General features: G+C 42.3%; 1 protein-coding gene across 3 annotated transcripts in view; it reads left to right on the top strand.

Annotated features, from left to right (window-relative positions):
• The window catches only part of FNTB (farnesyltransferase, CAAX box, subunit beta), a 155,613-nt gene that overhangs the window by 97,023 nt on the left and 43,806 nt on the right, over positions 1 to 14,784 (top strand). For all 3 annotated transcript variants that reach the window (XM_085627226.1, XM_085627225.1, XM_085627224.1), the window contains 2 exons: positions 4,876 to 5,008; positions 9,809 to 9,920. In XM_085627226.1, coding sequence (XP_085483352.1) covers positions 4,876 to 5,008; positions 9,809 to 9,920 — 245 coding nt within the window. The remainder of the gene's footprint in view (positions 1 to 4,875; positions 5,009 to 9,808; positions 9,921 to 14,784) is intronic.

Here is a 14,784-nt window from a genome sequence, read left to right as displayed (position 1 = left end):
CGTAGAATCACCTTGTGACATTCATCCTTATTGCACCTTAACACAGTGAGGCCTGATGCAAACTTGAAATCATTAAGCCTTCCCTTCTTTAGCTCATTCTTGTTTGTGCAACGTATCAAAGAGGAAATGGTGAGGATGAAGAATAAGGCCATGAAGGCTGTGGGTCTTGAGAAGAAAACATTGTTCAAATCTCAAGACAAACACAGAGACTGCCTATACTATCCTCTGAGGGTTCCGTCCTCTTGCAGGGCCAGAGAAACCCCTACCTTGTGGGGAGGGTCCAAAAAATGTTTTCAATGTAGCTGCCAGCACCTCGGTGTCTTTTTTCTAGCAGCCATAAGTGATTTCTTGATGGGCCCCCCCCTCTCCGGGGGCCACTCTTTTTGAGTGAACAGTATCTTTACACTTGAAAGAGTGGGAAAATAACACAATCAGATGGTGACACTCTACATTTCAAGGTAACTCCAGCACCTCTTCCACTAAAGCCAACATTGAGGTTCTGTTAGCTTAAGAAAAGAGACCTCCATACTGCTAAAGAAGCATGTAATCAAACCAGTCCCTGCCTCAGACAGAGGAAGCAGGAGCTACTCGAGATATTTTGTGGTTCATAAATAAGGCCTAGCATACAGAATTCAGAGCAATATATGGATCGACGCAGGGCCAACAAGTAGATCGAAAGAGAAACATTCATATGCTATCCCTTTATCATATTTTTCCTCCCCTCCTGCATGGGAATAATTGTGCGCTAAGATCTGAAAGATGCCTACTTTCTCAATACTATAAAAAAGAAGCACAGGATGTACCTTAGTCTTTGGGTAGGAACATCACACTACCAATAAGCAGTGTTTCCTTTTTGTCTGAAATCTGCACCTCAAACTTGTTCAGAATGCATGGCATTAGTAGCAATCCAACTTTGCCGTCTAGGAACATATGCTTACCAATCTAACGCTGTGCATACTAGATGCTTCTTTAGTCAGAAAGTTCTAGACTTGAAGAGGGGGCAATCTCCTGCGGAACCCTCTTTGCCAGCCAGTCATCTGGAACAAGAACTTGGAAAGTGCCCTCTAAAAAAACACTTCCAACAGGAGGCATGAGACAGTGGCAGAAAACTACTCCAAGGAGTTCCCAGCACACCAGTAGAACCACAAGCAGGCAGGCTAGGAACAAGGCAACAGTGCAAAACTAGGGGACATAAAAACAGAGGGAAGGCATGGAAACTAGCCAAGCAGAAAATACCCAGAAGCATTGCAGTGCATCAGGTAGTGTTTTTGCAGGGTTTAAATACTAGGTCCTGACCATTTAGGTTTGGACTAATCGTGCCCACACCTTTCAAAATGGTGACCAGGATGGCTAGGTTTAAGGAATAAGACTAGGAAGTCCCACCCAGGTGTGATGCCACAACTTCCTGCTCCTTTCCTGACCCCTCCCCCAAATCCACTGCCCTGGAACACAGAAAGGTTCCAACTGCCCCCACAGACTCCCGTAAAACGCCTGCCACCAAGAACCAGTCCATGAGGCAAAAGGAGTGACTATAGGTATCTGGAATACACACAGCATTGGTGTTCGAGCCATTGGCAGCCACCGTCATGTACATCTCTCTGCAAGCGTGTCCTGCCAATGCGCTTAACAACCCTTATCTAGGTAATTGGCTAATAAAGACTCTCAAAAAGTGGAACTTAACTTTTGAACAACAAAGATGTTACTCAGTCTAGGTCTACTGATCAACATCCAGAAGTCAGTGACTTTTCGATGTAAATTCTTATCTTGGAGCAGTGCTAGGCACAATGCAAGCAAAAGTGTTTCCTATGGAGGAGAAAGTGCCATCATTCTAGAAGAAGTGTAATCTTCTATTGACTGCAGTTCATCAGCCCAACTAATTTCCCTACTACAGTCCATGTCTTACTGCATTTTCATAGTCCTGAATTTGTGACCTCTTCAGAAGTGTCTAGAACGCATCCCAAAAAGAGAACAACTGGGATAACAAACTCTTCATGTCAACAACAATGAAACAGTCTGTTTCGTGGTAGTGCAAAAAAGAAACTCTTCCAAGGAGTCCGATTTCAGCAGTAAACTCCAAACCAAACAGTTTTGATAGATGAATTTCTTTGGACATGGGGAACATATGTAGGAGCTCTGTCAGTGCAAGAAAGCTGTCCAGGGAATAAGAGTTCCCACCACAACAGTTACCTGGAAGTTAAAGAAGTCCACATTTCTCTGAAGGCTTTCCTACCACCTCCGTCAATGAGCAAGATCCTTTTAAAGTCAGCCAACACAATGACCATGCCTTAGCCAACAAACAAGGGCTTGTGAGTCCGAGAACCTGATTGTGGGCCTTGGCCCGAGGCGAGCAATAAAGGCAGGAATCCTAAACCAACAGACAGATTTCATAAGTTGATTTTACTAAGAAAATCACAAATGGTCTTTGGGTGACAAATATTTAGCAGAATGGGGCTATCTCACGGTAGATCTATTAGTGACATCTGAAATCAAAAATGGCAAGACTTTGTGTGTAGAATATTGGCACCAGGCTTGTTGGGCAATTCTCTTTTGATGAACTTGTCAAGAACAGTTCGTCTTTCCTACAATTCCTTTGATTCCCCCCACAGTTTTACTGAACGTCCAGAACTAACAGGCGACAATGACCCTCGTTGCTTCAGATTGGCCTAGGCACTAGTGGTTCCTGGCCCTGTTACAAATGTCTTCAAGAGGTAGCCATGCAAACAGGACCAGTTAACCAGATTGCCATATCAGGTATTTCCCCCCCAACTTGACTTCCTTGAATGTGGCAGCTTGGCTCCTAAGATTAGATATGTACATCTATATCTTCCACAGTCATGCGTGGATATTCTGAAAGAAGCCAGACTTCTTTTGTCAAGAGTTTGCTGTTCCATAAAAGGAAATGTTTTGTAGGTTATCAGCAGAGTGGCTACAATCCTGCTGTGTGCCAGAAGAAAGTCATTCTTCCACCCCTATTACATCTGGCCCAATCATAATCTCAATTTTATACCACCAAGGTCCACCATGCAGCTATTGCAACGTTCAAGAAAGGTCCAGATCAGGCAGCTCTTTTTAAAAAATCCTGTTATTAAATTAATTTTAGAATGCCTGAAAAAGCCTTCCCTCCTGTAAGGACACTGCCTCCTCCTTGAGATCTAAATTTGGATTTATCCCCCCAAAAATAATGGTTCCTCCCATTTTGCCTGGTTTTAAGGCTTCATTGTAGCATCTTTCTTGGAAGACTACCTTTCTAGTGGCTGTCACCTCAGCTCGTAAGATTTTACCATAGTGTGAACATTCCATTCCAATACTTCCACAAGCTATGTTTCATGGGTACAGTGCCCTGTTGGAGATGAACCGTGTGCACATAACCCCTCCGTTTTCCTGATCCTCCTAAAATGTGGTAACAGTTACAGATATCATTTGTTCCCCTCAGTATGATTTTGTTTTATACACCACTCCTGATGCTCTTTCCACCACTGACACTCCTTTCCTTCCTTCACTAAAACCTCACAATTGTTTCAAAACATCCAGAAAGATTAATCTTATCTCACTTAAATGAATCGAAGGCGCTCTGGCTGAATAAAATGGATCCCCTTGTAACAAAACCTCTCCACAACCAAATCCTTCCAGATTTTTTAACAGTGAACCATAATCTTCCATTAAACTGATATCATCTCCTGTTGTATCTACTTCACACATCAGATACGTGCTCTCTGCCTGCTGACGTCTCCTCCTTTCACTACAAACACCATAACTTTTACTCCGTACTCCCTTTATTGACATTTGAAGCCACTCAAGGTCTAATTGCCTTCCACAAATCTGCCTTTTGTTGTTAAACCGGCTTCTTGCATCTCACTTTTGAGAAATAAACCTTCCTGCCACAAATATTACTTTCCTTATAAGCTACAGGGCACTCCTTAAAATTGGTTATTATCACATTTGTAAGATTTTTGAAACAATGTATTTTCCACTAGTATCTTCAGTACAACCTACCCCTACAACACATATACCCTTCACTTCGATCTTAACTCTCTTCTCTGAAGGGACAACCTATTTTGCCACTGCTAAATAGCACTTATAGCGCAAATAACCTCTTCCAACTTTGAGTCTCCTATTAACCATACTCTCTTCTAATCTTCATATTCTTGGAATGAGCTGTTATGTAGTTAGGCAAACCCGCAGAAGAAAATTGCTAAAATTACAAGAAGAGGTAAGCTTTATGAAAGCTGCTACATATTGATCCACTTTTACAACTGTCAAATTTGTTTAACATGGGTCTATAAATGCATCTCTGCATAATTGAATCAGTTTGTTTTATCCATCCAAGGAAAAACTTCCCATACCAAGAAATGCCTAAATATAATAAAATAGGTTTCTTTCTCTCCACATATAACTTATTAGAATCAGCTGCTAATATGTACATCATTAATTCCTCTTTTTCATGTATACAAGGTCACTATTGGATCTCTTTTTTATTCTGAATGTTTTATGTTATTCTTTGGTTAGCAGGCATCTGTGTTGATTCTGATTGGGTTGTCATTAAATAATTGACTGTCCTAAATGGTTATTTTTAGTAAGTGTTCTTCATATACATTGATCCTGGGGTTCAAAGTTTAGCTGAAGGACTAAAGTGTACACTCTAATATGTTAATAGCTTGGAAGGTTTCCTTCCTTGCCAAGTTGCAATTGGTGTGCTTTTTTTAACTGCACGTGAATTTATTTTCCATTGTCAAATAAATAGCCTTTTAGTCTGCGTATTCTGATTTAATCTGTTGTTTACCTATGTCTATTTTACTTGTTTGAGTTCCAAACGTGTATCCTGTTCATCTAAACTGTTTTAAACATATTCTTTTAATTTTTTTCGTTTCTCTTCAGCGGTGGGTTACTAGCAGGCAAATGCGATTTGAAGGTGGATTTCAGGGTCGCTGCAACAAGCTAGTGGATGGGTGTTATTCATTCTGGCAAGCAGGATTGCTACCACTGATACAGAGAACACTCAGTGCTGACGGTGAACATTCAGACGTCTAGAAATGCTTTTTTGGTGTTACTGTTGTTCATCTTTATCTGCTTTTTGTAACATTATTGCCTTATTACTGTTTTTGTTAATTAGCACTAATATGGTACACAATCTACCCATGGATTTATGTAAAATTAGATTTCCCATTATTTCATTCATGTTATGCTTTACACTTGAAACTAAATACTGCTGCTATTTACATTATTGTGCGCACTGTCTTTGTGAAAAAGATCACGTGGAAGTGGTTGTACAAATTGCAGTATGCACTGGTATCCAAAATGAGTGTGTTGGATCCTTCTGGATTCTGAGTTTAAACATCCTGGAGATATGTGGAACAAGATTTGGCTAATTGCTTTAGAAGAACATTTGGGGGTGCAAATTGGCAGTTGCTATTGTCTCTGACGTTCCTGTAGAACCAGTCTATCCCATTGGATTCCCTCACAATGGGGACCGTTTGCACCACCATTGAATGATGTAAGCAGAATTCCCAGAACTGTTTAGCCAGATGTAACCGTCTTAACCTGCAAACCCCCTTTGCACTGCTGGTACATTGTTCATCTTCAGGGTGCGTCAGCATTGCACTTTGTATTCTGAATTGCTAGACTGCACATGACAAATAAATCCTCCACTAGATCTGAGGCATAGATGTGTAGGTGTAGGTCTTATTCTTATTTCAACCTGTGCCTGCCAGCTAATAATTCCTCACAGGAATCCTTTTGGTTTTTTTGGGGCATATTGAAGTCGTACTGAAAAACAGCCAAAATATATTAAACAGGAGAATTTTAAATGTGTATCAGAACGTCAGAATAAAGGAATCTGGTTAAGCAAATACCGATCTCTTAGCCAAACATAATTGACATCGAGGAGTGGGCTATAAAGCTATGATTATAAATGTATTCAAACTGTTTTGTGATAACCCGGGCCCTAGAAATGGACATCACAGCCATAGAAAAACACCTTATTCTATCAGTCTGGGTCATATCAGATGATAGTTGATAGTCAAGCTTGTTTAGGATCCCAAATATGAAGAAGCTTTGATGTGGGAATACCACTTTGTAATATCGAAATTTCTAGACCACATTCAGTAATAACCTCTATCAGTATAATAGGGATAGGTGGTTCCTTCTGAAGCCAAAATCGTGCCATTTCCCATTCTAGCCTACGCGATTACCTTAAAATATATACCGACAAAACGTGGGGCAATATCCCAGAAGTGTCCTAACCTAATCAACTTGGAGTCCCATGCAACTAGTCAATCAAATAATCGATTCATTTTCTAGAATAAAAAATTCTAATGTCTTTTAATCACCAGACAAGTAGCAAAACTATGAATGACATTGGCTCCCTCCATAGTGCAATGAACACCCAGAGTCCTCTTGAATTCCCCACTTATGTAAGAGAAAACGTTATGATATAAATCTTTAATTAAAATCTAAAATTAATTAATATGTGGAACATTATGAACAGTCCAAGTGAACGTGTTAAATGAGCTCTGACTGGGATGGATCACCACACAGTGAACTGGCAGATACTGTCCCAGGAAAAATCAGTTCATACTCCTGTGAACCGAAATTCTCTAAACGGAGCCTGGCATAAAATTCAACCCATGGATTATACCTCGCTACTAATGTCCTCCTCTCCTAAAATTAACGGGCAGTATAGAGCAGATGGCGAAGAACTATACTTACTATATTAGCTGTGCCCTGGATATTATGACTCTAGCCAAGCAAAAGTCTAAAAATAAAAAGGCATCCCAACCATGGTACAACAAGACTCCTGGAGCCTCCAGACAAGAAAGTCGCAGGCAAGAACAGAAATGGCGTAAGGATTATGAGCCTTCAGAGCAAGCTAAATATAAACTAAGTCTAGCTGAACATAAAAACATGTTCTAGCTGCATAGTCAGCATACTACTTGGAACAAATTAAAATAGCCAGTGATTCCATCAAAACCCTTTTTCAAATCATAAAAAGAATTGACAGTACCTACGAGTAATTCCTCAGCTAATTGCCAAACATTCTGTGACTCCTTAGCAAGTTTTTTCCAAGAGACGGGCTTGACCATCTTTAATAAGCTTACTGCCAGAAATACGATCATTCGTTCGACAACACAGTCCCCTAACCTAAGTACAGAGTTCAAGATCATTGAGGACCCCTACAGTACAACAACTGAGGAAGTTCGTCCCTAAAATCAAATCGGGTTCCCGTCTGGATTCGCACCCACCAAAAATGGTGCACATGATGGTTACCGAGCCAGAGGCACTTCATCTGCCCGATATGTTCACAGCAATGTTCAAAGCAGGGGTCTTTCCCTCCCACTGGAAATCAGTCCTTCCACTCCTAAAAACAAAAGCGAATCTTAATGTGATGGATCTGAATAATTATCGTCCCATCTCCAGGCTTTCACTACCCTGCCAAGTTAGTGGAGAAAGTGATGAATGAGCAGCTTTCCGCCTTCATCGATAATAACCATCTCCTTGACGACACCCAGTTCGGATTTAGGAGAGGTCACAGTAACAAATATGCATTGGTGGTGGCAGCAAAGGAAATTAGAGCAACTCTGGATAGGGGAGGGAACACAGCCCTTGTCCTACTAAATCTTTCAGTGGCCTTCGATACGGTCAACCATGTGGTGCTGGTTGACAGTTTGTGAAGACTGGGGTTAGGGGATCCAGCGCATGCTCTCTACAGTCTTTTCTCTCGAACAAGCAACAAGTGGTGGTATTGCGTGAGTTGACTTTAAGACCTTACTTGCTGCCATGTGGAGTTCCACAGGGCTCATCACTGAGCCCCACCAGCCTGGTGGCTACCCGTATTAGGCTCACTCCCTACCCCGGCGCCAAAAGTCAGGAATCTTGGGGTAATGCTAAATGACAAGCTGAAGGAAGAAGTCAACAATGTCGCCTCTGCTATCTTTTATTCTCTGAGATTGTTTAAGAAAATTGAGAAATACCTACCAGCTCTTAAAGACAGTGTCATTTCTCTTGTATTGACAAAACTTGATTACTGTAATAGTCTTTATCTAAATCTCCTGATAGGCTTACTGAAGAAGCTCCAGACTTTGCAAAATTCAGCAGCACGCTTTCTCCTAGAGTCTCAAATTTCAATCCGCAAAAGGGGCCATCAGTAAACTTCACAGGCTGCGGGTTAGGCAGCACATTGTCTTTAAGGTTTTTTGTGTGGCCTACAAGACCCTCCATGGGCACAATCCCTTGTGTTTTAGGAACAACATTAGGCAGTACACCCCTAGTAGGATCCTTCGGTCTGTCTCTGCCAAGAATTTGGTGGTGGTACCTGCTTTTCTACTAATTACATGGGGTGGCAGAAGCTTTTTCAAGTCTACTGCCCTACTTTAGGTGCTGTTGGAACTTAAAACAGCTCCCTGTCTTTCTATTTTTAGAAAGACCTTTAAACCTTGGCTGTTCATACAGAAATAGGAGCTCAGCGCAATCCTCTTTTGTCCTATTTAGTGCAAAGACACCTCCAGGCATTCGTTCGCGCTCAATACATTTTATCATTCATTCATTCATGGGGTGTCACTGACTGGCCTAAGTATAGACTCCATTACATAGCCTGCGAACCTCACAGGAATCCCAAGCTACATGTCTTATGTGGGATTCTTAATACCACACTCGAGTTGGAACCAAGGTTTTCTAGCCCATTGCTGGCCTCCATCTGTTAAACATATTGTACAATACCTCCCTTGTTTCAAGATTCAATCTTATCAAACTTAAGTGAAGCTCAATCTCTAGGCTCCTGCAAAAATGTCCCAAAATTTCAGAAAACACTACAGACTAAATGAATTAGGAAGGAAGACAACCTACTCAGGTCTCTGTTTATTCCTTCATGAGGTTTGACCACAACAATCTTCAATGAGGCTCTGACTATCAGAGCCCAAAAAAGTCTGCCTATTCACCTTTACTTTATTTTGACTCCCTACTTAACAGGATTGAACACCCACCTTTAAGGTTTAATAATAGTTAATTAGACAAAAGGTCCATGTAGACCAATTCATGTTAAAACAACGTCAATCATTTAAAATACAATTTTAACACTAGACGTACTAAAATCATGGATTAAACCTATTTTAGATGTTTTCCTCCGGTTCCATAACAAAATGGTACATAAACTTCATCCTAGAAGCATTTGTGATTTCGTAGTTCATAGCATGACCATTTTTCATTATATACAAATAAGATCAGGCCCATAGATATTTCTATTTTGTAATGCCACAAGCAACTTTGAAACATCTTACCCTGTATGAAGTGTAATTCACTTAGGTGCAGCCAGAGCAGCTGCAGGCTTCTGTTAACAAGATGTTGGAGTCCAGGTTTTGGACTGGAAAGTGAACGCATACCTATTTTCAACTAAGTTGCATGTTTACTTTCGAGTTCAGATTTGTTATTAGAGGTCTAATAGGTGCTGAGCCCAATCATGTAAGGTTTTGTTCACAAGTCTGTACTAGATGCCTCTCATAACACCAATATGTTTGGAAGCTTAGCGCCTAGGTGAAGAATTAGCAACTACTATGACAGTAGAACAAAAGCTTTGATAGAGGAACTGAGCAATATTTTGATAGGTGTATTTTACCTAGCACAAAATATTAAGCTGTACAGACTACTGATCTTCCTTGTCAGAATCAAATACTGAAGCAAAATATAAAAGGAGTTTTAGTTACAATTATCCAGAACATTCTGTACTATGTTCTCACAAATGAAGAGTAGATGCAGCTTTGGAGATATTGGTAACGTTTCATCGGTTTAGTAATTACTTTTGTCAATCTGGTTTCTATAGGAGATACTGCACTCAGTCCAACTCACTGGATGTTTAACCAGCAGGCTTTACAAGAATACATTCTCCTGTGCTGTCAGTTTCCATCTGGTGGATTGCTGGATAAACCTGGCAAGTGAGTATTCATGTACTAGGCAATGGTTTGGTGCTTTTTGTTAGTTGGACTGCTTTGCACGTAATGTTCACTTAGCAGTGGTTACATTAGGAAGGTCCTACATAAGAGTTCTAGCTTCATCTTCCTGCATGATGGAGTATAGCAGGCTCAAGCCACTGTATGATCGCAAGTCCCATGCTAGCGTGGATATAGGACTCTAGCTGCAACTCACTGATGCCTCCCAACAAGGCTCAACCTGGCCGTGAGTTATTTTTGTACACAGGAATTAAAGGAATGCTGAAATAACATTCACAATGGTTTTACAACTGCATATTGTGCTGAAAGTGGTGTATGTTAGAAGGAGAAATGCCAGTTACCTTCACAGGTTAAAATGCACAAGGGGCCAGAAGAGGTGGAAGGAACGATAAATAGCCGTTAAGTGACATAAAAAAATAATTAAAGGATGGAAGGAATTTTCTGAGGGTACCTGCAAGAGGCATGTTTAAGGTGCACATGCTACTGTTTTGGTCTAACAGTCTGCTACATATATGCACGTATATATACACTCAAGCCTTCCTTGAAAATAATTAGTTTTTTACTACCCAAATGAAAGGCATTCTGAAGTACTCCAAGAGCACAACTGCAATACTATTCTTAAATGAGCAGGTTCCCTGCAGTTCATCCATGTAAGATGGCTGCTCATAGATGGCTGGAGTTTAGAACCTCCTGGCTACGAGTAGCCGATGGGCTTCGCTATGGATGTTTGCAGCTCAGCTTGGGCAAACCAATCTCCAAGGCAGTTAAAGATTCTTCTCTGCCTAATAATTGTCAATACTAAGCTTAAAAACACTTTTCTGATTATTGTGAAAAGGGCAGGCCTCATGATAAATGATGTAAAATGCAACAAGCATATTCATTCTGTCACATTGAAATATATATCCTGTCCTTTATTTAAGTTGATGTTTGTTATTGACTACAAGATCGTCCAAGGAAGGCAGCTGCTGAAACTTGTTACAATCAATAAAACTGGATTGCACTGATTCCTGCAGTGCAGGTGTGTTCTTCGCTGTAAGATTTCTGTTGGACCGATATGGCATGATATTAAATAATCCTACTTCTGTAAGGAGCAATAGAGGCCATAATTACAAAGAAATCAAGGATTTTGCTCTAGATTCCATTTGTTAAAGATTATAGAATGTCGAGCTCTGGATGCTAGAACAGCTGCATCCAAGCCTCCCTCAGGACAACCGAAGGCCCATTCTCCTGCTTGAACTGCTGCTTGGCCTGCATCATCAGTGAAACAACTGACACCACGTCCATCAGCCAAACCAATGCACTCACACCCAGCAGCAAGGTCGGCGCCAACACCTCCGGAAAGATCAACTGCCTGCTGATCAGTGCACACTCACTTGGAAAACATGCCATGAAAATCTAGGGCGCCATCACCACCCATGCCCCAGACTCCATCATCATCACAGAGACCTGGCTGAACTCCGCATCAGCACCTGACATCGCCACAGCCACCCCGGCCGTATACAAGATTGTGCACCGAGACGCACCAATAGTAACGGCGTAAGCATAGCCGTAATCAGCAAAGAGACCCTCAAATCCACAACCACCAGAGACCACACCACCCCCTTCACGGAGCACCTCAACTTCGACTCCAAATGAACATCAAAAACATGACTTCATGGCTCCTATTGCCATCGACTTGCATCTGTACATCTTGCTAGGACACCTCAGCTTTCACCTTGAGGACACGGACGACACCAACGCGGCTGACTCCTAGTAAGTATGGCCAACCTCAGACTAAAGCAACTGGTCACCGAACCCACTCACATCACAGGACACATGCTCGGCCCTATCTTCGCAGCCTGCAACAGTGTAAAATAACCCTGACTGAAGAGCTCACCTTGACTGACCACCACTACATCCACTTCATCTCGAACTCCATCAAGGAATCAGAACAACGCTGTACCAACACCCTTAACTCCCACCTACCACCACTGAGGACACAGAACAAGCAGTGGACAACTTCACAAACTGGATCACCGCAAGCAATGACGAAGTTGTCTGAGGGAACCTACCAACCTCAATAAACAAACACAACACCACTAGAGGTTCACGGAACAACTAAAAACACAGAAACGCAACTGTAGACGGACTGAAAGGAGATGGCCTGCCAGAAAGACCCTCGAGGACCGAATGCGCTTCAAAGCTGCCTCCAACCGCTACCACCACCTGAAAAACACCAAGAAGAGCTCCCTAGCCACTTGCATCAATGACTGCTACAACTACAAGGAACTTTTCAACATAGTCCAGGAATTCACCACCCCTTCAGCAATAGGAAACAACATCACACCCTCACAAGATCTCTGCGGCGCCCTGTGGAACCTTTTCCACAACAAAATGATCACCATCTACCAAGACTTCGCACCCCAACCCCTTGCCGCAGACAGCATCAACTTCCTCACGCCGACCGATGCCCACCCACACCAGCTCACCTTGTTGATTCCCCCCCCCCCCCCCCTCCAAAAAAGAAACAGCAACCATCATGAGATCCATCCACTCCAGAGCCCCTGCAGACCTCTGCCCCACCATGCTTTCAACCTCGGCAATCAACTCATCAGAAAATAACTTGCCAAGGTCCTCAACATATCCATCACCACTTCCCCCAGAGTTGGAAACACACCTACATGAAGACTGTGCTGAAGATGCCATCCGCAGACCCAGGAGAACTGAAAAACGACTGTCCCATCTCTTTGTTCCCCTTCCCAGCCAAGGTGATCGAGAATGCAATCAACATCCAGGTCACCAGACATATGGAGAACCACGACCTTCTGGACCCCTCCCAATCTGGTTCCAGAACAAACTACAACACTGAGACCGCTTTAGTCACAGACGCTGATGACATCCGAATGCTGCTAGACCAAGGGGAAACAATACCCTGCATCCTCCTCGACCTCTCAGCAGCTTTCGACATCGTATCACACCACACACTGATCAACAGGCTCCACCAGATTGGAATTCAAGGAGCAGCCCTCAAGTGGATCGCATCATATGTCACAGAAAGAACACAGAAAATCATCCTCCCTCCCTACTTCTAACTCCCTAAGAACATCACCTGCGGGGTACCTCAAGGATCATCCCTCAGCCCAACCCTCTTCAACACATACATGACACTCCCTGGCCAACATCTTTGAAAGCCACATACTCAAGATCATCCCCTATGCCGACGACACCCAACTCATCCTCTCTTTAACAATCCAAGAACCATCAAAGACAAGTTCCAAAGATGCATGCAAGATGTTGCCGACTGGATGAACAACAACTGTCTCAAACTCGACACCGACAAGACGGAAATACTATTCTTCGGGAAAGGAAAGGACACACACTAGAACAACGAATGGTACCCAGACCTTCTGGGCATGAGCATGTGTCTTCCAGTCAGACTGCCACTTCAGGAGGGCCTTCTGTCTCAGTAACAGGACAGGATCCCTCACCTGCATTTAAACAGCCTACATCTACATATGTGGCGATAGAGAGGCAGCAAGTGACTACGTTTTGATTATTTTTTTTCCCCTGAAGTTGTGGATATCGATCTTGCCGCCAGAGTGCCTGTCTTTGACATTGCCAGGTTACTATATGGGCGTCCGTGCAGACCGGTCCGGCAGGATGAACAGTTTGCCTGCTCAGTTCTGCAAGATGTTTGGTCCCTAGTCCACTCCAGAACCTCCACCTTCGGTATCTATTCTAAGGTGAGGAATCTGCAGTTAAAGGTATCCATGGCTCTGAACCATCACTTCCAGGGCATACTTCCAGTATGGAACTTGTGAGGAGCTGCATTGCGCCAATTAGCGTTTCCAGTGTGGTTGCTGGGGGGTATTGAAAGGTGAGGAACCTATGGTTGGATAGAGTATCCATGAGAAAGAGCATTACCGTTGCAATCCACTTCATCAGTACCTCTATCAGCACAGCAACCAGTCAATGTTTTACCAACAGTTTAAGACCTACTGTTTGGTGGAAAGGTTTGTCTGCTATTCGTGGTGGGTCAGACAGAGCCCAGAAATCTTCTGGTATAGGTGCCCTGTCTAAACTGAAGTGAATAAATACAACTATACCTACTATGACTAAAGATGCTTTATTTTGTTTCTCGAGTGATGTTATCATACTCTTCAGGGGTGGAAATTCCCATCGCCCGATGCCCAGCACATTTGTTTGGGGTCAAAGACCACAGGTTTTCATGGTAATTTTGTCTACTGAATAAGTAGGCCCAATCCACTGCTGTGGGAGCCCTTTGTTGCCACTTTAGAGTACTACAACATAAATCTGTGAAAGAATATAGTCTGCCAATAAGCCATGTTTTTTATCCACGTGTAGAACTTGTTCAAACTTCTATTAAGATTTAATAATGCAGAGCCTTTATTATTAGGGTGAGAATTCATAGAAAACGTGAGCTCCGATTGCATTGCTGAATCCTAAAATTTGCAACTTGAAGAGAATCAGTGCAAAACCATTGTGGGCTGCATATTCGTATATTAAGGACCCACCTCTTTAAAGAAAGTCACAAAAGCTGCAGGTATATGTCCTTGCACAGCTGAAGAGTTTTGACTTTTTAGGAATTCACTAAAGTTTACAGAAGTAGACTCATAGAGCATTTCAGCCCTGTATCTACCATCTCCTTACTATTCCTGTATGTAAATTTGCAGAATGGCGACAAAATTAGAGCCTTGCTAGAATTCAAACCCATTAAGAAAATATGCCCTAACATAATCGGATAGGCTAATATTGGTGTTCTGATATAATAAAGTCTAGTTTGCCACATCACTGCATGGCACCAAAGTGGACAAGTTCTTATTTATTTTTATTTTGTTTATTTTTTTAA

The sequence above is a fragment of the Triturus cristatus genome, chromosome 9 (genome assembly GCF_964204655.1).
Source record: "Triturus cristatus chromosome 9, aTriCri1.1, whole genome shotgun sequence".
NCBI lineage: Eukaryota > Metazoa > Chordata > Amphibia > Caudata > Salamandridae > Triturus > Triturus cristatus.
Note: the sequence above shows the minus strand (reverse complement) of the source record. Positions and strands in the feature narration are given on the sequence as shown.